General features: G+C 40.6%; 1 protein-coding gene across 2 annotated transcripts; it reads right to left on the reverse strand.

Moving 5' to 3' along the window:
- Positions 1 to 1,220: 1,220 nt before the first annotated feature.
- Positions 1,221 to 25,652, reverse strand: LOC145440838 (acetyl-CoA carboxylase-like). 2 transcript variants are annotated; one of them, XM_080318596.1, is made up of 44 exons: positions 25,044 to 25,652; positions 24,240 to 24,488; positions 24,060 to 24,171; positions 23,764 to 23,996; positions 21,299 to 21,462; positions 21,079 to 21,235; positions 20,560 to 20,670; positions 20,040 to 20,191; positions 19,345 to 19,433; positions 18,697 to 18,841; positions 18,096 to 18,246; positions 17,252 to 17,355; positions 17,031 to 17,183; positions 16,408 to 16,482; positions 15,790 to 15,917; positions 14,947 to 15,070; positions 14,782 to 14,887; positions 14,574 to 14,720; positions 13,989 to 14,209; positions 13,272 to 13,485; positions 12,974 to 13,135; positions 12,533 to 12,688; positions 12,271 to 12,389; positions 11,580 to 11,735; positions 11,268 to 11,517; positions 10,942 to 11,085; positions 9,460 to 9,675; positions 9,052 to 9,185; positions 8,874 to 8,990; positions 8,649 to 8,760; positions 8,205 to 8,429; positions 7,889 to 8,122; positions 7,035 to 7,187; positions 6,797 to 6,955; positions 6,603 to 6,731; positions 6,230 to 6,497; positions 5,728 to 5,939; positions 5,554 to 5,668; positions 4,798 to 4,942; positions 4,486 to 4,631; positions 3,870 to 4,024; positions 3,033 to 3,206; positions 2,836 to 2,955; positions 1,221 to 1,917 (listed from the first exon to the last, which is right to left on the reverse strand). In XM_080318596.1, exons 1-44 carry the CDS (start codon positions 25,218 to 25,220, stop codon positions 1,735 to 1,737), a joined length of 6,996 nt encoding a protein of 2,331 aa, XP_080174722.1. In that variant the 5' UTR covers positions 25,221 to 25,652; the 3' UTR covers positions 1,221 to 1,734. The 2 variants fall into 2 exon arrangements, with proteins under 2 accessions (XP_080174722.1, XP_080174723.1); XM_080318597.1 differs by having other exon boundaries at positions 10,990 to 11,085; positions 25,044 to 25,651.
- Positions 25,653 to 25,674: the final 22 nt, after the last annotated feature.

Genomic DNA, 25,674 nt, shown 5'->3' on the forward strand with positions numbered 1-25,674 from the left:
TTGGTGGCAACCGTCAAAAAAAGAATAGATAATAACTCAAATGTTACCATAAAATCACGTTTCGATTTAGGCTCGAACGTATAAATTTGAGGGTTCATACATATTGCCCGTAAATCGACATTGTGACTTCCAAATACGTATGCATATATGTCTCAGTTGTTGCATGATTAGTATGCTTGATTATTTTGCTTGATTTGGCTATTGTATCATCGGTCCGCACCCTACGAATTTTATACATGAATCGAAAAAAATTCCACTCAAGGAAGGTATTGAATAAAATAATATGTGCCATTATATAGCCTGATACAAGCCCTACACTTCACATTAAAAATGATTGCTGGTCTGTTCGTGTTGAAGGTTACAAAGAAAAATATATGCGTCGATCGAAATTTAGTTTACACCCCCTAAAGCAGAAAACATCGGTCAGAGACTCCATAGCTCGCGCACGTCGAATTTTTTGCTTGCGAGGAAAGATTCTGCAAGCATGCAATTGTAGACAAGTTCACGGTGTGTAATCATGGAATTGTCATAGAGAATGTTTCAATTATTTTCGGTCCCAGTGATCCATCGGTACCACATCTCCCCTAGTGTGATAATTTTGAACGAGAACCTGAGGGGTCCGCAACAGTCCAAAAAGGTTGAGAACCACTGTTATACGTCATTCATACGTTGTGACGACATAATGAGTGATACTTAATACTAGGCTTACCATATTATGGAAATCTAAAAAGAGGACACTTTTTCAGTAATTTGTAACTTGCAAATCCGGAGTAGAAATCCCAAAAACCGGTGAATTTTTCCCACTTTGTGATCAGTTGACTAAAAAAACAAACGTCATATTTTCCGCTCAGAACTCAAAATACCGTTTTTCTCTCCACATTGCTAGAAGGATGACGCCGAAATACCCGCCGCAGCTTCACTTCTGTGCAAGTTTGCGGCATATCACTCGCTATTTGCTCTAAATCTGACCTAAATTTTAAAAAAGAGGACAAAATCTGAAAAAAGAGGACATAAGGGCGTCCTCCGAGGACACTTTCAAAAAAGTCAAAAAAGAGGACAAATCCTCTTAAAAGAGGACGTATGGTAAGCCTACTTAATACTCGAATTTGTGAAGTCTTAAATTGTGTCAGTCGTGTTGCACACGGTAAAATAATAGAACCGCAGGTTCTTCTGTAACCGCTCCAGCCAATGAACACCAAGCGACATCGAAAACACCAACGTCCACCAACAATACATTTTATTTCAATCTCATAACAGCCCGACAACACGGCCACATCGAACAGAGAGTAAGAACTTTGTAAAATGAACTCGCATCGCGTTGGCAAACGTATTCCAAACAAGTCAACAATACCGAATTAAAGAATCGGAGACGACGATCGCCTGTCTCGTCATATCACAAAAGCATTTTCGGGCGAGGGGGCCTAGATCACACACAACGAATGCAAACACACACGCGAGATAAAATACAGAAAAAGATTTGCTACGGGAATCTATACTGTAACATGCACGCCGTCGCTTGCATAAAGCGTCGATTCGCAGCGCGCCATTTTTAATCACTGTGTATTCAGAAAGAAACGTAACTCTGCACGACCACAATATATCATACATTCTTCATCGTTAAGTATCACTTTTCAAGTTAGTAGAGAAAAGATCGCAAAATAAAACCAACGTAAAAGGAGCCAGTACGAAATGATTAGTATCAAAAAACTTTTTGCATCAGCGTTTTTTCATTAATCAAGTGCTTGAATTGTTGGAGGCGGATTTGGGCGAAGTCGACGATGTTGAGGGAGAGGCGGGCGACGACATGGTCTCGAGCAGCTTCGTGACGTCACGACGCTGCGACGGGGTCAGCTGCTGAATGAGATGGACCACGGAGTGCATGGCCACGTCAGAGTTGGAGTTGACCAGTCCGCGAATCTGAAAAAAAAACACGTATTTCGAATTTGCGCTGAATAATTTCAGCTGTTCATCATCATTATTATTATTCAATCATAGCCCACACAGCTGCACCCACAGAAAGGATAGATTGAATTACTTGTCTCAAACACCATGATACAGAAAATATCTGCAAGAAATATACGGAGGTTGTAATTGGTGAGAAATGAAGTACTCCCACTTTTTGGGAGTGCTCATGTAGGTTTTGCAGTTTCTCAACTTATTCAATTGTATCGTATATTCATATTGAAATGAACCCGAATATTTTCGGCTGACACTCGTCAGAGGAAATCGTCAGCAACTAGCAGAGAATTGGAAAGAACATGTTGATATACAATGTTCTTTCCAATTCTCTGCTAGTTAATGACAATTACCCCTGACGAGTGTCAGCCGAAAATACTCAGTATTCTGTACCTCCAAGAAGCTCTTCTGACTTATTTAACTACATCCTTTCATCTCTCTGTTTTGGATAGTAGAAAGCAGTTTAGGGATAAGTTTGCATCACTTTACGAGGGGAATTGTCAAAGTAACGTGTGAAATAGCCCTCTGTACCACTGTAACTGAATATATTGTCGAAGAATCCACATATTTGTAGTGTTTTTCGTCGTTTTGAGTTGGTCGCGAAAATACATCTTGCGATTTTGTAACCGCTAAACCCATGCGACCCCTCAAACACATCCATTTTCGAAGCTACTTGCTCTAGTATAGTTTCCAGACCGCTCATTTTCTCCTTCCACTTGCAGTAATTTTGTCATGTCTTGGAAATTGATACATCTATTAGCCAGTATGAACAACACCTATCCAAAGCAGTTCCTTACCAAGTATTTGATAAAATTTGGATTGAATTTTTGCACCAAGTCCAGCATACACCACAGTAAAATAGAGATAACGCCAACGTACCTTGTGAATCTTATTATCCCTTTGCCGGATTCTGATATTTTCATTCACGGAAGACTTCTCGTCACTCAACCGTTGACTCAACCATTCCACCACAGCTCGGTCATCTTCCCAGAGATGAGCCTACGGTACAATATACAATAGTTGAAAATGACGCCAATCTCGTCACTGATTGATCAAAAGTGGGAAAAGCTACTTACATTCACAGTGCCCCTGTCCTCGATAAACCATCTTCTGATGATGGCGCAAGTGTGATCGTGCGACACAACGTTGCCATTGCCGACCGCCATCTCTTTCATCACACCTTCTTGAATGAGCAATCTGCGCAGTCTCCAGTACAGTTGCTTGCGAGACGTGCGCCATTGCAAAATACCCTGTCAATAAAAGGCGAGCTTGTAACACGTCACGAAAGGTGAAGTAAGAATGATAGATACAAAGTTGACCAGGCAATTAATGCATGCTCTCAATAAATTTGGATCTGAAGAGACTCTTGGGGGTATAAAATCATCAATATACAATTGAAAAATTGAAATAAACCAGAATATTTTCGGCTGGCACTGATTGACTATCGATTACCCTTGACGAACGTGTCAATTGAAAATATTCAGGTCGTCTTGTTACCATTAGAATTACTTCTTTACTTATTCGGAAATAGCTACTTCTACATGACCTCAAGAAATTTATGACCAAGGTTTCATAACGGGGGAGTGTCCGACTTCTGACCTGATTAGTAACACTGGTATCCATGACTTCCCAGCTTGGCGCTCCGCATTACAGGGGTAGCATGGAGGGGTTTTGCAAAGACTTTAAAATTCTTATAGGGCTATATCTGCACCTTCCTTGTCCAGCGGTATATGCACATTATACACTCATGATGCTTATGCACAGACAGCATCAACGTATTATCTATGCGTCGGTGTATGTGCCGCAAAAACATCAAGTACAAAAATATGCAACGTCCTATCCCATCGTTCTACTCCCGCTTAAGGGTAACAACAATGACCACTACCAAAAAGGCACGCCGAAAATCAACTTACAGAGATGCAGCCGCTCTGCATCATCACGCCGGGCGTGTCGTGTAAGTCTGCAAAGTGCACGGCCACTTGGTGATACAGCGGCACTAGTTCTTCCTCCCGGCGTAAGACTTCGGTCTCGATAGCTTTCCGCTCGCCAGCGTTCAAGTTTTCGTCATCTGAATGCAAGTGGGCATTCAAAGTGATGCCTCAGACGGACTTGGACAATTAGATAATTCTAGTTTCTAATTTGACAAATTAGAGCAAAATGCTCACTTATAATTCTCGTCTTATTTGTGAAATGTTTCTATGCTCTAATTCAAACCTAAATGTTACAGGAGAACTATGTGTATAGTGCGAAACGAACCTAGCTTGCTGTACAGACATTTGACTATGATTTGGATATGAATATGAACTTGAGTCTGTAATTCAATTCTAATATAATTTCGATTGGACAACTGTGTAGTTATAATCCAAATTCTAATCTAATTATACTGTCTTGCTATAATTGTATTCCTAGTATAATTAAAAAAAATGGGTAGGTATAATTCTAATTCTAATCTAATTTGGAAAGCTGGAAATCTTTTAGTTGTCCAACCATGGCCTCACGCTAATAGGGACAGAGTCTGAGTCAGCATACCGAGTTTTCGCATCAGCTCCTTGTACTTGGCGTCGAGCCTCTTCATGGACTTGATCAGGTCTTTCTTCCGGAACTTGATCTGGACCGTGCCTTCCGGTTCCAGGACTCCGCCGCGAGCCATCTCGTCCGCATACAATTCCATATGACTGGGACAGAAAACGACCAGTTGATTCGATGCTTCACAATATCTAAGCGATTACGAGCGAAAGACCACCACTGCATATATCACACATAGGCAAAGTCTATTTCGAGATATTACTCTCAGCATTGCTTCAACCCTTACGGACTTGTCTCAAGACAACAGACACCTACTTTTTGTTGATGGTTGGGTCGAGAACAACCCAAGCTCCACCTCGCAGCTCGGCATACGGCGGAATATATACGATGACGGGCTGGCTGTATTTCCGCAACGAGTCTACGATGTACGAGCCAAACTTGATCACCTGATCGTACATGTCTGTCGAAGGGAAGAAAATCAAATTTTATCGAAAGCCCGTGAGACCACACTTCAAAAATAAATTTCGGACGACGATTTTCAGATTCTCATTTTAGAATCACAGTCAGTGGATATTGCCATAACTTTCTGCGTGATCGCAACGTGAGAAGTAGAATTAGCAATGTAAATGGCGATCAAAACTACTGCGAGTGGAAGTAGAAATTAAAAGATCTGAAAATCACGTAGTTTCAAAAATTAGTTCTAGGTGTCGCACACTTTTAGAAGTTGATAAAAGGTGGCTAATAATGAAATTACAAGATGAAAAAACCCAATAACACTAGAAAGAGGTTATGATATTCGAAAAAACATTCAGTTACCATGATACAGGGGCTACTTTGGGCAGTTATTTTGACAATTCCACTTATAAGACTGACGCAAAGATATACCAAAAAACTACTATTTACTAGCAGTGCACAGAGTAACAGTAGCCACAACAGTCACATAAAAAACTAACGTAAAAATTTCCAAGACAATATCCATTTTTATCATGCACTCATGGTATGCATATGCACTGACCGTGTGTGTGTATATCATGAGTCGGTGCACATGCCTATTCCTATCGTCAACAATACCTTTCATTCCGCCAGAGAAACCTCGCCAATTGGCGAACATAATGAGAGGCAGATTTTCGCGGTCGAAATCCAGTATGGCTTGAGACGTCTTGTAAGACGAATCCGGATACCACACCTGGTAAGGTACAGGCACATTAAACCAAAGAACCTTGAAAGGCAGCACAGATATTTCACCTGTCCGGCCTGATTACAGGTCTTCTCTTCGCTCAGTAAATCAGCCGGGTCGGCCGGAATCTCCACAGCCACGGATCGTGTTTCCACAGCGACCACACCAACCGGGACACCTCCCAGTCTGGCACGACCGACAACTACTGTTTGCGCCCAGCCGTCCATGATTTCGTCGAACGAATCTTTGTCGAAAAATCCGCTTATCCAATCGCCGGATTCTGAAGAAATAATCATGTTGATGTATATACATAGAGACATATATAAATTTTTTACCGAAAATATTTGGGTTCATTTCAATATGAATAAACTAATCAATTGTATAGTGAAGTCCTGTACCTCCAAGAAGCTCTTTGTTGTAAGAAGAAAATACCACTGTTGACAATTTCTAAGACATTAGAACTCCAAATTGCAATTTATTTTCAAATCGATACCATACACACACGATCAAAACTAGTTTATAGAATATACTACGGATTTGCCGGAAGAATACGACCAAATAATCGCACACCTTGGTCGATGCATCCAGCCAGCATGTGACGCGGGTCATAAGAGTTTTTCGTTGGGCTAAACTCCACGTCTCTGTCAACCGGGTCTTGCAGTTTGCTGGCGACAGGCAAGGGCGAGTCCTTCGTCTTCGGAATGTACGACAGCCACTTGAGGGCGGTGGTGATCCCGGGAAAATCCCAGCCCACGGTGGCGTGAGCCACGCCGTTCTTGTGCATGATCTCGATGCCGCCGAGTTGATTTTGCGATGTGTACACGTCTCTGCCCAGTACCTGAATGGAGAATTATGCTGTTCGAATGCAAGACACTTGCTTTCACGCTTTAAAAACAAGCTTGAGGTTAGCAAAATAATATAAGGGCTAGAAATGTCTGCAAACCTTATTCAAAGCCTGATATCCCGTCAATATGATGTGCGCGCTTTCCACTTGAATCACACGCTGCCCCAAACGCACCAGGTACGCTCCAATACCCACCGCACGGCACGTAACGAGCGAAATCGTCACAATCTAAACAATTCCAGAACAACAAACCATTACAAGTGACTAGAAAAATAGATTTCAACGTTACAAACCTCGTCGTAAGCTCGCGACGTTTCACCAGCGATCATGCCGCTTCCTTGAAGACATTTAGGACCGCACGTGTCTTCCTTGCCGATGATGTCGATAATTTTATATCGAGATTCACCGTCTTCTTCCACATGCTCGGCAACAACCGACTTGCTTCCGCTCAGCTGAACAAGATTTACGTTTCTATTAGGATCCAATGAAAAGATAAACATAGCCGATACCAAAGTAGGGGGAGGATCTTACCTTCTTGAAGTCGTGGGGCTTCAAATACAGATACTTGAACCCTTTGTTCATGTTGTTGGGGTCGACCCACGCGATGTGAAACAGATTACGGATTTCTTCCACGAGGTCGATTCTGGCTCCGCTGTTTGCAGCGATGTAGATTCGCGGAATTTTCTGGAAAAAAATCAGAATTTTATATTCACGAAAATTGGAATCAATTTATAAAATCCAATTATATATTTTGTTGGAACATGAATGGAATTGACTGCGAACAAATAACCAAAGTGTAGAATTCTCTGTTGTAGTTTAAAAAAAAACAAGGCGAACAATATTATTATTGCTATGTATATAACAGACATGGATATCCCCCGCATAGTACGTCGTGAATCGAGAACAATATAATTTGGGTTGCCATGACGTCCTTATTTCTCAGATTTGCCTTCATTTTTGACTTGTGTCACCTTGTTATATGTCTATTTGCGAAAGGTTTGTCCTTACTTATTGGTAATCAGGCCGTGACGACCTTTAGTAATCAACTTACCATCAACCCCGGAAATGAACGTATTCTTGCCGATAAAGTGGAAATTTTGTGCCGATATCAGATTGTGACACGGTTTAACTAGAATTTCTAATCAGTGGAAACAATTTCAAAAATAGATCCCATACCAAGTTCATCGACGTACATTGTACAATTGAATAGACTGACCAAGAAACTAGTACTTCCAGTCGAGAAAGCATATATTGCAGTTCAGGAAGCAGAAATAAATTAAATCCATGTGACAGGTCGATAAATATAGCAAGGAGAACGTTGGTACTGATGAGACTGACTTCGGCCCAATATATCTGACATGTTGTGGTCCTAAGTCACAAATTACCTCTTCCCGAGCCAACTCTGAAGCTTGTTGAAAGAGCAGGTCTTCCTTCGGGCCGAAAGAGCCGATCCTGCAAGTGATGTCGTTGGCGATGCATACAATACACCGCCCGTGCGGGTACTCTGGCGTCCGCAATGTCATCTTCCAAGCCACCATACCGATTTCGTTTTCGCCCGGTTGTCGGTTGATGTTGACCAGCTTGCCGTGAGCGTCCAAAATCAATTCCTCTGCGGTAAACTAGGCAAAAGAAAATTGGAATATGGTTATAATTGTGATCAATGGGATCAATGTGGACATCAAAACCACTTTATCGGCTTACCACTTCATCTGGAATGGCAGTCCCCCAATCGCTCTGCGACGCGTATTCCTTCCAAATCGCCATCAACGCTTGTTTGAACATCTCCGGAAAGTCGTAGACGTATGTAGTGCCCATTGTCTGCGCTCGGAATCTCTTCGCTTGCAGCAGGTCTTTGGTCAAGTACGGCGTGCTGGTGAGCATGCCGTTCAGCAGGCCGGGTTTGGGGCTGAACGCTTGGAAAATTGTCTAAATCACGAAAATATTACAATATTTTAGAACTTTGCCACACGAATTTAAGGGGGCAACATACAGTCGTGGATTCGGAATGGAGTCAGCACTTGATACTCGAAAAAAGTCACATAAGCTGCCACACAAGATGAGGCAATTGCAAAATGGCATTACGATTCATCTTATACTCTCTTTATAGCAAAAAGAAACCGATACCAAGACGTAATGATGCCATACCTGTCCTGTAGATGGGTCTGTGACCTCTTTATAAAGACTGATGTCCAAGTAATAACCGGACTCATTGGTCAAAAACAACCGAATCGGAATCGCTTCCTCATCTATTTTCAATCTGAAACCAAACAACATTTATCAATTCACAAACCACAACTATTCGGTAGCAACATGAAGCAAGTGAGCGCAAATGACGGGGACAAAATATATCGCAAGTTAATTTATAGTTACCTGATGTTAATCTTTATCTCCGCCTGGAGAACGCGCAATTTCCACAGTCTCGAGCCATACCTCATCACCATGGATCGGACGCTTTCTTCGATTTTCATCGGGTCCATCACGACGTGTCTGCATACCGAAATAGCGTTTGGCATCGGCAAGGTAAAAACAACACAAAAGGCATACTCACGGTACGAAATTCAAAAAGATATGATTGCAGTCAGTCCTTTGGTGATGAAAATCCGACACCACGACTTCCAGTTCGTCCATCGCCTCCAGCAGAAGCCTTTCGGCCTCGTTGTGGAGGAATTCAAATGAAGCCTCCTGCACAGAATAAGTAGATTTCCAATAATTCCCTTGAAAGGGTATTCTCTCATCCCAAACTTAACCGGGTAAGGAAGATTGCCATCGACATGGATCAAAAGAGTAGGGCAGTCAAAAACACTGCTATCATTGTGCAGTTGCTCAAGGACAGAGGCCAAATTGAGGAATAAATGTTACATCGTCATGCAAAATAATGACAGTATGGCAACCCTACAGATTACTCACAATTTTTAAGACGAATCTTATGCACACATTTCCACAGTCTTGCACTTACCTTTGTGACGAGATCCGAATGCCTGATGATGGCTCTTATGAAAAATCTGTGATCTGTGACTTCCGCGCCTTCCTCGACCTTGGCGGAGCCCAGATAGAGGTGCATGCGGTGGTTGTTTGTCGGCAACGCTTTCAGATGGAAATTTCTCATTCGGTTGAACTCGAGCTGGAATGCCAGCGCCGGTTCCAAATGCCGGTAGATTCGGTCCTCGTAGAACTGCAAAGGATAAACGGCTTCCGATAAGCGACTAGAACACAAAGTTGGTTAGAAGCGCTATTTTTGTTATCGTTGAGAGTCATGTCGAAGGTACTTCAGGTGAAAGAAGAAAATAAAGTTGTGCTCAACCAAGTAGTTTAGAAAAATTGATTTGGTCAAGGGCCGTGTGCTTTTAGCAGTGGGTCAGAGCTTGCTATTGTCAAAATTGCAAGAAATAGATTCAGTACTCTGATTAGTTATTGCTGCGTACTGCTAAGTAGAGGCCACGTTTTGCCTAAAAAACCATCTTCGTTACTGACCACCTCTGCTAGTGCATCATGGTCGCAGTTCAGTGATTACCATGACAATGACAGCGCAACTATCTTAGTTGAGTCTTTTACTGCGGAATCAACACGATTGCTCAGTAAGAAGCAAGAATGCAACCATAGCTTGTCAATATGTGGCATAAAAAAGGAAAACTGCTTTAATCCACGGAATTACCAAACAACCAATCTTCAAGTAGCCTACTGCTCTTGGTTCCATGTATGCTAATCTATTAATGATTAGTTATCCGACCTACTCATACCAATATGCACGACTGCTGCATTCCCATTCACATGCCGCAGTTTACAATGCAGAGAAAATTTAAATAATCCTATATCCCATTCAAGGGTTGCAATTTATTTTATTCATCTCTTCCCGAGCCTATCTCCACAAAGATCATTCATGTGTGATTTGCATTGAATTCTGTGGTATTAGCAAATCTCAAATGTCACCCTGTGACACAAGTGATAACGATTGTAGTTGAACGAAGTAATTCAATGTCGGTATTATAGCTTGACGGTGTCAGCTGGAAACGTTCAACGCGAAATAAATTGCAAGATAGTTTCCAACACTATTAAAAAAGTAAATTTATCAACATGGATGCTGAAACGATCTCTATTATGACATTTTTTCAAACTGGAAACCTCACATAGGACTAGGCACATGTTAGTAATTTCGATCTACTTAGTGCTACAAGTAGAATTATTCTTTGTGCACTCATGCAAAAGATCAAAATACAGTAGAACTCCGATGCTAATATCAAATACATTGTCACAAGAAAGCTACACAGCACAAAACTACCGCATCTACTGCGCATATCCACATCACGCCGCAACCCACATCGGCAAATCACCATCACGGCAAATCGGAACTACCGTAAAATCTCATCCGCTCCGATTGATCTGCTACAAGAGCCGACAAACGTTACCATGCACGTCTTGTCACTCCACAGCCATAGCCCACCTGCGAGCGTGATTTGGAGATGCTTCGCATGATGTAGTAAGGTCTCACCTGGTCGCGGGCTCTATAAGTGAAATATTTGGGGACCTGCTTTCTCTTGTGTACCAGGAAGGTGACGCGACGCAGCCCGTGGTCGCTAAGGGCGCTCTGTAAATTCAGAAATATGTAAGCAAAGCAGCCATACTTGCTCAAATCGTCATAATCATTATAAGGGTGTATTAGCTGTAAGTGTCACACATGCATTTTTCATATACCAATTGACTTTACCACTCAACACATTTTTGATCATAAATGGAAAAAAATGCAATCTAATGATGAATACACCTCACCTTGTTTGAATCCACGAAACCCTGGAACATCGTATTGAGAGTGACATCATCAACTCCTCGATCCGTAGTCAGTGCAATATTCAAAATATGAATCGGGTCATCGGCTACACTACACAGCGAAGTCGTGTCTTCCTCGCTACGATTTCCTGAAGTAACACTGCTCGTTCTTGACGTGTGCGGCACGTCAAAAAATAACGGCGAGTTCGGCGGGCTCATATTGTTGAAGCAACGTATCACCGCATTAAAGTTACTGAAAGATGAAAAAGTCATGAAATTTCGTACCTAGACCGAAGAAACAGAGGCGAGACATACTCTTTGAAGTTTTCAAAGGTTTTGAAGGCGGTCATTATTCCCATTCTCTGACACGGCGGCAAATAGTTCTGATCGATCGTGTTGAGACCCTCGCCGACGCTTGAAACTTTCGGGAACGACGAAGTCGGCATGATCTGATATTCGCGCTGAGATAATCTGGACAAAATCGTATTGTTAAGAAATTTGGAAGTGATCAAAAGCTTAATTATTGTCAGGGACGATCAAAGTAGTCAGATTATTTCTCTTTGACTCTTCATTCAGTGTGTATGGCGTCTCCTAACATCGCCTAGGCCAAGATGGGTGTCTGATTTCTAAGACTACTCCAGGATGTTTTGACACCTTCCATTGTATCGCAATCTTGTGGTGTCATGATCAGGACCTACTAACCACTACTGATGATAATTATACAATGACTCCTTGTATGGTCTCAGTTCATTAATATACCGTACTATAGATAAAATTATGCATAATGTCACCGATGGCTATGTAGAACAGTTTGGCCAAAGAATCTCTTAAATCACAAGACTCAACATCACCAATTTAGATTTTTGTACGCCAATCGTCTCCACCAACATTCAAATAAGGTGGAATGATAGTATTCTAAGTTTGGTGCCATAGCATCCATGCCCACTTATATTACTATGTCAACACACAGTAGGTTATGCATTGAAGATACTTGCGACTACGGTACCTGTTCGGATGAGTTGTGGGCAGCATGAACTGAAACTCGCAAACATATTGACAGTCTCCGATTTCGTGATGTTGAACGCTGCTCAATTCGTAAGCGATGTACGACCTCCTCACGTAAACCTACGAAAACAAAGTGTCAGCACAAATTCAAGATACCGAAAGGTCGCTGTATACGATTGCCGAACAAAAAAGCACACACTCGCCAAACCTTGACACGCCGTACATGATGATTAACTATTGAACTTTGGACGCGACATGTTTACCTCTAGCGCAGCCATTCGCACCCCTGGATTCTGATGATAGAAAAAATCGGGGAGCACGTCGAATATCGTAGTTTCCGACATGATCAAATTTTGAAGGTGATCTTGTCTGAAATCGTCGTTGTACAAGTCAATCGAGGATAGGAAGATATTTTCCACCTGAAAAGGCGATTCAACGGTAGGCTACATAATGGGATCAAGAGAAAGCCTATTCTCCCACTTGTAGGTAAATTGTGCAATAATAGCTTCACAGTCTCATGTATCACATCTACGAGTGGCCATAGTTACTAATGAAATCACGCTGTCTCACACCCCTTGTGTCTACACATATGTTTGGCGACCTTAGAGCAAACTCAAACAAATGAAGCGGGCATGTAAATAACAGTCCGTTAACGTCGAATAACATATTGAAAGGGTAAATCATGATAGACTTTGATTATTCACCTGATTGTGACGCAGCTCGTACGGCGGCTGGTGGGCTGCGATGAGCACTTGTCTGGCACGCAATGCAACTTTTGCATTTTCCTGTTTGCTCAGGAGCGCCAGATTTTTTAGCATCGCCATTTCTTCTTTGGCGAGGGTCCGGTCCCGGCTCGCTATGTGGTTCTAGGGAGAAAAGAGAAACTACTAGGTTACACTCCCACTGTTTGAACCAGGGCAGGGGATTTATTCGCCTGGAGTCATATCGAAGAAAGAATCCGTGTTATTAACCCACAATAGCAAGCAAAAATGATGATCTTACGATCAATTCAATTACGAGCCGATTCTTGACGTGAACTTGCGAATACGATAAAATATCTGACACGACCGATTGCACGTTGTTCTTTCTCTCTTCCCTCATTGTGATGCAACACTTCTCAAACGGGCCCTGTTGAAACCTGTTTTCCACACGGTGGTATTCTTCCATAAGCGACAACAGGACGGTCTGTTTGTGGCCGTGAATGCCGTATCGGTATCTAAAATGAGATTGCAAAGTCATATGTCGAATGTAACACTAAAATAGAGAGTTTGAAGGTCTCCACAATAGATACAAACATCAAAATCCAGCCCAAGGGCTCTTACATCCCAGTATAAATGACGTGATTAACACATTACCTATACCAAAAAAGAAAGTCCTGAGATGATATAAATCAAAGAACAACATCTATTCATCACATACATTTGAAGCAATTTCTAGTAATGGGCAGTAATTAACCAACACTTGGGTTGGACTTGCGATTTCCCACCCTAATGACTGGATGTTATACGGCCTATAAATCAGAGTAAAATATCAAGTCATGTAGGAAGTGCATTGCAACACGTATGCCACGATAAACTTTACGAATTGCATGCCTGCAAAACAATCAATCTCACCCGCGCACAAATATTTATTCGGTTATTTAAATACGCAAGGTCCAATTAAAAGCAAATGATGCATATTGTCATTGCAGCAACAACTAAAATTTAAACAACTCATTACTTGTTTGTGATTTGCAAAATAGGCTGAGTGTTTGCGAAGAAGACATCCTCGTCCGATTTCTTTGGTAGCTTGGCAGCGTACTGATCAACACTACGCTGGATTCGTCCTCCAGGGAATTGTGATAGCATCGAGGTGATATTCGATGCATAACTTGTCATTTCCCGCCGTATAGCGTGTTCCACACCTGACGGCAGACGACCAGACAAACTTGTCATAACATCCTACAAGAAAAATGATTGCAATATAATCAGAAATTGGAGATTTCATGAAGCACAGATTTTTCATCAACAGATGCCTAACAAGAACCCAAAAAGGTTTAATTACAATCTCCTTCACATCAGCGGAAGCCTCGACAAATGAAGGCTGCATAACCCTCGAGTGTTACTTGAAAGTAGCACTACATTTCATTTCAAGGTATCCTCAATAACAGCAGTGAATGGAGATAACTCAGTAACTTAGATTTATATCATAGGATCTTCCAATGTGCAACAATAATAGAGCTTTTATGAAACTACCATTGAGTTCAACACATTTTAAGATATACCACACCACACACACATTGTTCATGACACAGTAGATTCTTACCTGAAGTTCCATCAAAGGCACAGACGGGTCTCGCAACGTGGTCACCAGTAAATTCACAGATTCCACCATTTTCTTTTGAAAAGCAGTGCCCGGATGGCAGTACCCTTTCATGATATTCATCAAATTCCGGTAAGCCCGTTCGTAAATCTGCCGCATGAGCTCAAAATAACTAAATCGCCCAGGTTATAAACAAATCGGCACAACAAACCTTCTGAGGCTTGTCTTTCTCCAGATGGCTGTTGCCCGTGAGGTTGATCAAATCTCCTTCAAACGCTTTCGCTTGACTGATACAAGAAGGGTCGTCCGGCTCCAACCTGCAACGATGTTAGTGTGTAAAACCAACGTCACTTTGCCAGTAATTTAACGAAAGTACCTCGCAACGATAGATCCGCACTCCAAGACTGTACCTGGTCGTTTCACGTAACTAATGCAGCCGTCGATTGGCACGGTCAGAGACATAACCATCTTCATCACTTCGATTTCGCCGAAGGTTTGGCCTACGCGATAATGATTATGTTAATACTGTTTTACAGTGTGCTCCGAATAATTCCATTTCAGGTGTTGCGATTAGGGTGAATGGTAGAAGTCTTGAAGGTAATAGCACAAAAACACTCTTTCCTGTTTTACACTGTTGCAAATTTGTGGTTAATAAATATTCTAGTTCATCTGAGAAGAGGCACTGCATCTGAAAGTCAGGTCCTTAAAATTTTATGAATCATAATTTGTCAAAAAATATTCAAGTACTTTCAGCAAAATACCTTCCCAGTAACCATACAGGCAACTTCATAGATGCAACATCTCAGCAATATCACAATTGGGAAACCGAACCAGTGTATGATAAAACTAATGAAGATAAAAGCACACAAAATACTTGCTCATACAAAAACTGGGCTATGAAAGATGAAAACACAACCACCCAAAAGCAAAATATGTGTGCTTCCCACAAGAGAATCTTTTAATACATGTGAGAAGGGGCAAGGTATCAGAGGCTCAATGTCTTACGGCAAAATCGGGTGATCAAAGTATTACAAATGAAGCCTTGTCAAACATATTTGAGCAATTTCGCCAAGATCACTTTTAAACTGGTAACCGTACAGGCAGCTGTTTCATATACATATGCAAGGATACAACGTTTCAGAAGTCCAACAATTGAACACAACCGAGCCCGTAAGCAGTTCGTGATTAATAATTTATATTTCTAACAGCTGAGACCCACCCGCAACTAAATGAGCACCATCATCAACTGTGAAGCGAATCAGTTTCCCGGCAGAGGGAGCCCTCAGTATTGTGGGGTCGTTCTCCTTCATAAACTCAAACGTTTGATTGTTGATGATAAGACGATACCTGCAAGAAATCACCAGGTAAATTCACAAATAACTCTTGAAAAGAGGCACCCGAAAAGTCTTTGAGTTGAATAAATAATAGGAATGTTACAAAGGCAGGATAAAAAAATGGGGGGATAGTCATCTGTAACAGGATTAGGAAATCAGTAATCTGAAACCCAGCAATGGACAGTGGATATCACAAACAAAGGATGATATCAGATGCTTAGCATGAATCATTACAAAGCTGGAGATTTAATTTATTTGCTGGAGTGGCCAGTATAGGCAATAACAGTCTTCAGCAGCTGCATATAACTTTAAATTATAGCTTCAAACAAATTGGCAGGACTCCAAAGTATACTGCTATTTTTGGCCGGGTCAAAGTTGATTGCTAAGGTCAGCAACCGTGTTCTTCCCAATTTGTCTACCATAACATTATCATTGGAAGTCCAATAAAAGGAAGATAGGAAACTGCTACACGACAATAGGTTTAGAAACGAGAAAATTGTCACCTGTCCAGTTCCTCATTCATGTATGTCGTTCTCGTGATGCCTCCAAGCGACAGCAGAAGCCCGCCGTCAGGAAGTCTGTAATGAATAATTTTATTTGAGGAAGTGCGAAAAGCGTCGGACGTAGTGATCAAGAGATATACGCCAATAATCTCTCCGCATACTCTCCGATCAGGCAATAAAACATAAACTCCGAAAAATCCAAGGCAATTACTGATCGGCCAATAATTATCATAATCGACATAGAAATTATTATTATTATTTCGTTGCGCCTTAGATTGTATCCTAATACAATACGAAATGATAGATTCCTGCTCAAAACCTGGCCTGCTCAGCTCAGCCTTATTTATCCACTTAATTTGCAAAAATGGCCAACATGACAGTGAGCAATATAAGCCTACGAAATATGTGGCCCTGTGGGAATAGAAATGATATTTTAAAATCGTATCTCTAATCTAATTATACAAGCACAATCAAGACAAACCATGATGATTATAATCGGATATTACAACTAATATGTTCAATTTCCTGTCACAACAAGGATCTTACCATTAGATTAAACTGTTAATACTGAGGCTTGACTGTTAAATTCAAGACCAACAAAATGTAAGAAACACATTCCTTACCTGTGTATATCAACTTCCATGTTGATTTTGTTGCATTCAATATAATATCCGTTCTCTGATATTTTGGAAACGTGCAAGACGTACTTCACGTCGTCTCGAATCAATTCGACAGTCGTATTCATTTTCAGGCCTGTGGTAGGCAGGACCTGTCCCCTGTCGAGAAATAATTTCAAATAAATTTAGACTCGAGTCACTAATTATCGTGATTAAATGAGACATACCTTTCAAGGGAGTGAACGTAATTCTTGAAGAGCTCCGTGAACCGTGAATCGGCAATGTGCAGACAAGCGCAAATCAACGCAACGTTAATATCTGGATGTTCCGTCTGAAATTCAGGCACACGGAGTCTTGAAATACACATTTTACCGATGGTGACTCATTTTAGACAATTGTGTCAAGGGTCTCAAATAGAGAGTGCTTCGATATAGTTCATTAAATCTGAACTTAGATACCAGGATTCCATCTCTTGGCACATCAAACAGAAGATAACCCAAATCAAGATATAGTCATACATATAGTAGTATAAAGCAGTTTTAATACAGTCTAGTAGTGACAAAGTGAGAGATGGGAACAAAATAAAAGTACAACTGGATCACACAGTAAGCAATACAAGACTGATCTATCCCAGAACGCCTTCACATTTATCATGATATCTTATACGAGGTGTAGCCTGAGTAAATTTGAATGCAAACTTGTCCTGATACAGTTGCATTCATTAAATCAATCTTATTATAAATACACATGTAACGAAGTGCAGTGTCAAAGCACCAATACTGTCCTTACAACTAGATTTAGACTTTTCGATTCAACCCCTTACTTATTTCACTTTGGAATTAAATTTGATGGGAAAATTTACAGCTGGATCAGGTAAAGATCCCGCTGCGTTATCGCATGTATTTGAGCGTTTTTTCATTAACATTTAGGGAATGCAATTGCAAAATTGAATTTGGAACCCACTCTAAAGGCCAAGATATTATATCGTATCAAACCCCTCGCACAGACATTTGACAAAACCACAAATTTTATATCAAACAAAGTTCCAGCACAACTGTGCACAGCATATACCTTCACTTTTTCCATAATCAATTTATCGAGCCACGCCGTGTCAAAGTGGTTATCCCGGAAGCTTCTGTCCTCCAGCAGATTGACCAGATACTCCACAGTGGTACGAAAGTCGCCGCGGATGGAAAGTTCTTTCAGCGCCAGTACCATGTGACTAGATTAGAAATAGATATCGGCATTGTGATAAACTGATAAAAACTGACAAAATCTGATATGAGATATCACTTAAGTGCCAGTTGCAAGACCGCAAAGACTATATGGAATTTGAAAACATTCAGAGTGTCTCCTATCAGGCATAGAGAAGATAAGCAAAGACTCAAAGGTATGATAAGAGAATGTGAAGTTCAATGTGACAATACAAGAACGATTCGATACCAATATTACAAAATTATGTGACGTACAACTGATAGGTAATAATGGTAAAATATTGAAAAAGAGTAGGCCTACGGATTAGCAAATGTTTACGGAAATTCCTTCTTTCAGATGTAGCCTACAGCAACACAAAAAACTTGGTTCCTGTTTTTAAAAAGACGTTTTTGAATTCATCTCTTTTGTGATGAACAGTTCCGATATAAAACGAGTGCGAGCAATAGAATTGACTTACGATATAGCAAATTCGCGGGTCTCCCCCCACGCAAAGCAATGGCCAAACTGCGAATCGGCATATTCGTGAAGGCCGCCGGTCGCAGCAACGCTGAAGTAACCCCAGGCATTTTTATTGCTGCGGAAGTTCAACTCCTGCACGGTACCTGTGAAAAAAGTCAATAAAATAATTCAAAGTTAAGCCATTCGAACAAATGCGCGACATTGCAGTACAGCAGGTCAGACAGTTACGTGACTTTATGACAGTAAACCCGAATTAAACTTTGACTCAGTGTCAAAATACATTGCCGGCCGATGATTATTACATTGTAAAGTTTACACAAAATAACAATATAATTCTATTGAATATCAAACAATAAACATTCGATGGAGACATAGGTGGTCCAAGAATAATGCAAACGACTCAAAAGTGGCGTGATTACATAATTTGCATTCACTACTTAAGACTTATGATGTCTGGCCAATAAACCTGATCAAGCCAGATGCTCTTTGACAAGGACAATAAAATAACATTAAACTTTGACAGTTTTTGTTTCATATTCATTTGCACATAAACTGTCGTGAAGGCATGATAAACCTGAGTCAACTTTGTATTTTAAGCTGCTCTAGAAACAAAGCGAACATAACACATATAATTATGTATATATACCCGAGCTCGGTTTGAACCCTTCATCAGGGTTCTCGCTTGTTATTCTAGCGGCAATAACATGACCTCTCGGTTGTGGAACGAATTGCGGGCTGAAAACAAAACAAAACAGTCGCTATAGTCAAGACTATGGATTAATCATCCATTAATTCCAAGTGCTTGGAGCACTTGTAAAAGGTAGATTTCCATGAAGATACAACAGGGCAGAAACTGAAACCTACTTTGAATAAATTGCGCAGTATTTCATATTGTTCAGTTTCAACAAGGTAGGTACAATCATAGTCGAAATTTAGCACCAAATAACTCACACACAGCAAGCAAACTGTAGTAACACCATTGGATTAAGCCTGAAGCCTACAGCCAAACAACAGAATAGCATGATGAAATCTTGCAAAGGTCACTTTTGCACGCTTGATGTGGAACAAAGAACAACGGAGAAGAAAAACACACCGGGTACACTGCCCACGCCCAATGTCGTCATGAAAAATTGTACGCAAAACAAACCATGCAGTGAAATACTACGGCTTAGGTACAACACAGGAAATGTTGCTGACAATCACATTTAAATTCACAATCAATCACAAATGAGCGCGTCCGGAAATGTCACTGAAATACATGGCATGACACCTTAGAAATCCAGCACCGTAAAAAATATGGTCATGACAAAGATGGAGTCTCGAATTAGGCAGACGACTTACTTTTCAAAATCAATCGTTGTACTTAATGACGGGTCTTCCTTATAATACATCCGGATATCACGTATCATATGCAACGGTATACCCATCCCGATTTGTAATTGTAGCGCAGGTAGATTAACATCTGCTATCATTTCCGTGCAAGGATGCTCCACCTAGGATTGATTACAATAATATTTCACAGATAATAACTGGATAAGGTCGAAACAAAGAAGAACAGCAATGCCACATATCAGCTGCTAAATGTGCACAAAGGATGTTTAGCTGGATTAGCTCCATGAATTCTCATATTGCACCTACATAATAATTTACTAGGAATATCTCTGATCAGAGTGCTGTCACAAAAATGTGTGCAAAATACTGTCAAAAACCAGTAGGCCCACCTTCAAAAATTCGGTACATGGCTAAAATTTACCCAAACAAATTCATCTGTATGAATACGAGTGTAATTGGAAACCCCTGATGATGGTTTACACTACTGCATTATGCACAGAACTTCCAAACAGGTCAAAACACATCATACCTGCAGTCGTGGATTCAGTTCCAAAAAGTAATAATTCCCGTTCTCATCGTACAAGTATTCAACGGTACCAGCACTGACATAGCCCACCATTTTGGCTAATTTCACAGCATCCTAGAATAAACATAATATAATGATGAATGGAAAATTCTGCATTTTCAGGATCTGAATTGCTTTCGGTTCGCATATCAAAAGCTAAGCAGATGAAGTCTATCACAGTATTTCCAGAAACATACAGTATAGTGACTCATCATAGTGCCTAATGCTTATTGATCGAAGTCAATTACTCGACTAACTGTAAAGAAGGCTAGATATTTATCACCCCTATTCTAATCAACAGTCAATCACATCCCACGGACGAGTATATGTGTGAAAGTGCAACATGGCTTAGCTGGTCTCAAAATCTTTTGGTAGTGAACAAAGCGCAAGACTGGCCAACATGAAATATTTTCACATCGCTAAAACGCTTGCAAGACATTATGTTGATGTGGCCAACGGTGCGAACCAGTTGAATTTGATTACCTTTTCCATTTGCCGCCACACGTCGTCCTCGGCCACAGTGGTGGGGGCCTCTTCGATAATCTTTTGATGCCGCCTTTGTATCGAGCAGTCTCTTCCGAAAAGCGAAATTGCGTTATCGTACTGATCCGCGATCACCTGAACCTCGAGATGTCTCGCGCTGTGTAAAATCAAGGATAACAATTGAATATGTGCGGCAAAAAGAAATGAAAAGCTAACTCACGAAGTGCATAGTTTCATTATAAAAATAGGCGATCCAGGTACTTCTGTTTGCACTTGTCGAAAAGCCGACGGAAAATCAGCGGCATCGGTGACTTTGCGGATACCTTTTCCTCCGCCACCTTCAGACGCTTTTATCATAATGGGATAGCCAATTTCGGCCGCAGACTGCAAAATATTGACTGAATTCAAAAGACAGTTTGTATACTAACGAGGCTAGGTTGTAATATGCTAAGTATGCACTTAGCACAGTCGCAGTATCAATTAGGGTGACAAGCGGAATGGAATGATTGCCGATTCCAAATTTATTTCCAAACATGAAAATGTAGAAAGGAAATAGCTTGTGAGTAACAAGTATTGAAGCAGTTCATTATACAATCACCACCTAATTTATATCATCATCCTTTGCAATGACTTTCATGACGAATGTATATGTACTGTACATGTACAGTAGGGTTGTCCATAATTTGGAAAATCTCAAAAAAGATGCGTATCCATGTCTCATTCTGTAGATTATTGATAAAAAACATCAATGAACCTGCAATAAGCTCATAGGAAAGCCGTTAACATTTGTCTATATGCGTTTGAAAGTAGCTGCCGTAGAGTGGGCGTGTTAGCGACCATAGAACGGCGAGAAAACTAATAATCACGAAATCATGTCTCTTGATTGGTTAATCAGCTATGCTTGAATGGTCACGACGACAGCGGCTTGCTGATTATGTGCTTATACTAGTTCAAGAAGTTCGCTAACGGCAATGCTTCTGTAAGCGCATTGTACGTTGGTGATTTAATAATAAAATGAGACATCTGGTCATTGAATGTTTTAGTGTTAAAACTAGGTGCCGATAGCTTTAGTGCAACAATAACCTATTGCAGGCATGACAGAGGTGGAACAGCGAATGATTGTGAACTTATAGAAGTATAGATACCAGAAATACCCTGGATATCTGATATGCTTGAGATTACACCAAGTGGTCCTGTTTTTCTGGGTGCAGGTAAGGTATATTAGACATCGCCAAACTGGTGCAGCATACCATGTGATATGGATTCTGGACACAATCCTGTATGCTCAGAAGATATGTGGGCCGACCAGGTAGCTTACATTGGATTTCTGAAGAAGAGTGTAACTACCACACCGCTTCAATATATCATTTTTGTGTCCATGTCTGGTTTGATTCAAGCATTAGTCGTCATGCAGCCGGTAATGATCTAAGATTCATTAAGGACATGCTAAGCAATGCAAGCAAACTGTCTTTTTGCTGGTCCTACCAGCATAGTCTGGGCTTATCTTTAGACCTCTTTTCGCGGCATCATTGAAGACTTTGACAGCACTTGCGGGTATGATTCATTATGCTGCAATAATCTGACAAGTGCCAAGCATGAATGACAGATTCATCCAGCCCTTACAGCATTCAAGACTTCAATTATATAGCACGACAACAGCCTAACAAGATCAGACAAAGTAGTTCAATGTCAAGCTTTATATTTGTATTCAATGATGATACATCCCCTCTGAAACTAGAAATTCGTTTGCCATTTGCATAAAAGCGCCTTTGCAATATTTTTCCGCTTGTTTTTGTGCTTTCCGTCAATGAAATCAAGGCATACAGGCTACAACGGTTACCTTCACAATAAGCCATCATTTCATGTATTTAAAGATATTGTGAAGCAGCTGTTCTTTGTTCATCATGTGTTCCGTTACTCAACATGTTCTGAATTAATCCTAAATAATGATTGGCGGACCAACCTACAATGCGCTTACAGAATCACCGCTGTTAGCCGATTCGTTTACCAGCTGATGAACAAGCCGCCAATGTCGTGATCATTGAAGCGTAGCAGATTAGCCAATCAAACGCCGTGATTTCATGATTACTAGTCTGCTTGCCGTTCTATGGTCGCTAACACGCCCACTCTAAGGCAGCTACTTTCAAACGCATTTAGACAAATGTTAACGACTTTCCCGTAAGCTTATTGCAGGTTCATTGACGTTTTTAAACTATAATCTATAAAATGAGACATGGATACGCATAAATTTTATTATAGACAACCCTAATGTACAGTCAGAAAGCAGAGATGAACATTAATTGAGATTTTGGACAGAATTTTATTACTGAGAAACTGGATTGAGACATTGAATATCCATTTTCACATCACATTTGAGAATAAATTCGGGTTACTAGAGGTTTTGGACTTGAATATGATACGAAATTAATTCTAGATTAGGATTTGAGCTTGGGTAATCTCTGGAGATAAGAAGGATTAGCCTACCATATTTTCTGAACTGGAAAACTTAACACACTTGGAACAGTTTTATATCCTCGAAGTAGGTCAAGAACAATGCAACAAATGCAAGTACTATATGATGTCATCATGAATAAGATAATCCTTCACATTATTGGCAAAATGCATATTAAGATTGTGATAGGTAGGTCCTAATGTAGGTAGGATAATACAAAATCGTATTTCTACCTTCATAGCCTCATTCACAGTGTCAACACAACCTTGTCTGTAGACATTTTCTGGCACGCCGGCTAGTTGGCTCATGTGTACGGCTGATAGTCTACTACTAGGTGGTGAATCTGAGCCGAGAGACGATTTGCGGCCAAGAAAATTGGATTCGGGCACTTTCAACTTTGAACCGCTCCAAGGCAATGTTGGTATTCCGGCTGATTGCGCCACAATTGACGAGGCAACTTTATCGCCTGAAGAATAAATATGTTGTTACATGGGGAATGTAGATTTTAAGTTGTATCACAGTAACTTACCAAGGGCCCACATCGCCGATGCTGAAGGCCCAAGGAAAGCGATATTGACTTTACTCAACATTCCCGGCAATTTGGGGTTCTCACTGGCATGTCCCCACCCCGCCCAGACAGCCTAAGTGATTATAGAAATAGTCAATTCAAGTCACAAAAATATTCATCCGCAAAAGTTTGAGTACATACCTGAACATTACTCCGGCGAGCTAGATCTACGATCAGTTCGACGTTTGCATAATTGTTGTTATTCGCCCCTCCTGGGACATGTACATAACTGTCTGCCATTTTGATATACTCCGCATTTGCATTTAAATCCTCCGGCGTTACCATGGCGACAAAATGTATAATTTTTTCATTCCGAAAAGTTTCGTACGCCCAGCGGCGAATTGATCGCATGCATTTCACGGCGGCAATACCGTTGTTTGCGATCAGAACCTGAAACATTGTTATTGATTAAAAGCCAATTTTCATAAATTGAAAGGAAATTTTGATGACTATACAATATAGCCTACATGTTAACAAAACAAGATTTTCTAGGCCTAATATAAAAGATTTGATATCAAAAATTGAACTGTACGGTTAAAACCAGTACAGGCAATAATCAGTTGTAAAGCCTGTATTCAAATCATTCCTTTTAAAGAGGTTCTTGGAGGCACAGAACTTCAATAAATGATTGAATAATATATATTTATTTTTCTATTCATTTTATATCAATTTTCAGCTGACACTGACACTATTATCCCTGGCGCGAAAAATATTTGTGTTTCTTTCCATATAAATATAATTATTCCGTCCTTTCAACACAAAAAATTTCCATTATGCACCACAGAATTGACACTACAGTGTGGACAAACCTACCAACAAAAACGCATGCCATGGAGCAGCAATTGAATTGCAGTAAAGGTGTGTTGGTATAATTCATCAAAATCAACATGTCAAGTCGACAAATATATAAAAATAATGAAATTATTGACTATGAACAACACTCACCTTTTCTATGACTCTGTTTCCGCCCAAAATCTTTATTAGTTCGGGTACGGTAGCAGCCATACTGTGCAAATCTTTCTTATGCCGTGAACTCGTCCTGAACGCACCACCGCCCGAGCTGCAGGCTGATGACAGACTTGAGTCTGAGCTAGATGCACTTAGATTTCCAGCTTCAGACATCTTTATGTTAGGATCGAAACTCTTTCTCAGAAAGCATTCAGTCCTAATGTGGACTCGTCAGTGCAGATTTATGCAAAAAATGCAACACACTAGCACTCGGTAACCTACTCACAAGGTTAAGCATATAGTTTCGTCTGTTGGTAAGAGCAATGAGATGAGACAAGATATCTATTCTGCTTTCACCAAATTACTTCCTTCTGAAACCATCCTTTACCTCTGTCATCAAGATAATAACACTATGACCTAAAAAAGTCCCCAATTCCTTTTCGTCAATAACGGAAGTATCTAGTCCTATATTCATATGGAAATACATCCAAGTATTCTAAAAATAGGAGTTTCAACTGTTGGAAACTGTTAGCAATCGATTATGTAACACAGATTATCCGCAAAAACCCAAACAAGTTCCACCGTACCAGTCCCACATTGAGTCCGTTGTAGCAACCGATCAAACGGC

Source organism: Botryllus schlosseri, chromosome 6, assembly GCF_051294905.1.
Source record: "Botryllus schlosseri isolate E-star chromosome 6, Bs_hap1, whole genome shotgun sequence".
Lineage (NCBI taxonomy): Eukaryota > Metazoa > Chordata > Ascidiacea > Stolidobranchia > Styelidae > Botryllus > Botryllus schlosseri.

Bases quoted from the DNA above. Each gene is read 5' to 3' on its own strand.
- LOC145440838 (XM_080318596.1), bottom strand. From the start codon at position 25,220: ATGTCTGAAGCTGGAAATCTAAGTGCATCTAGCTCAGACTCAAGTCTG. The intron at 24,172-24,239 runs GTATGTACTCAA...ATAATCACTTAG, and splicing joins CTCGCCGGAGTAATGTTCAG to GCTGTCTGGGCGGGGTGGGG. The intron at 14,210-14,573 runs GTAAGAATCTAC...TTTTTCTTGTAG, and splicing joins TGCCTTTGATGGAACTTCAG to GATGTTATGACAAGTTTGTC.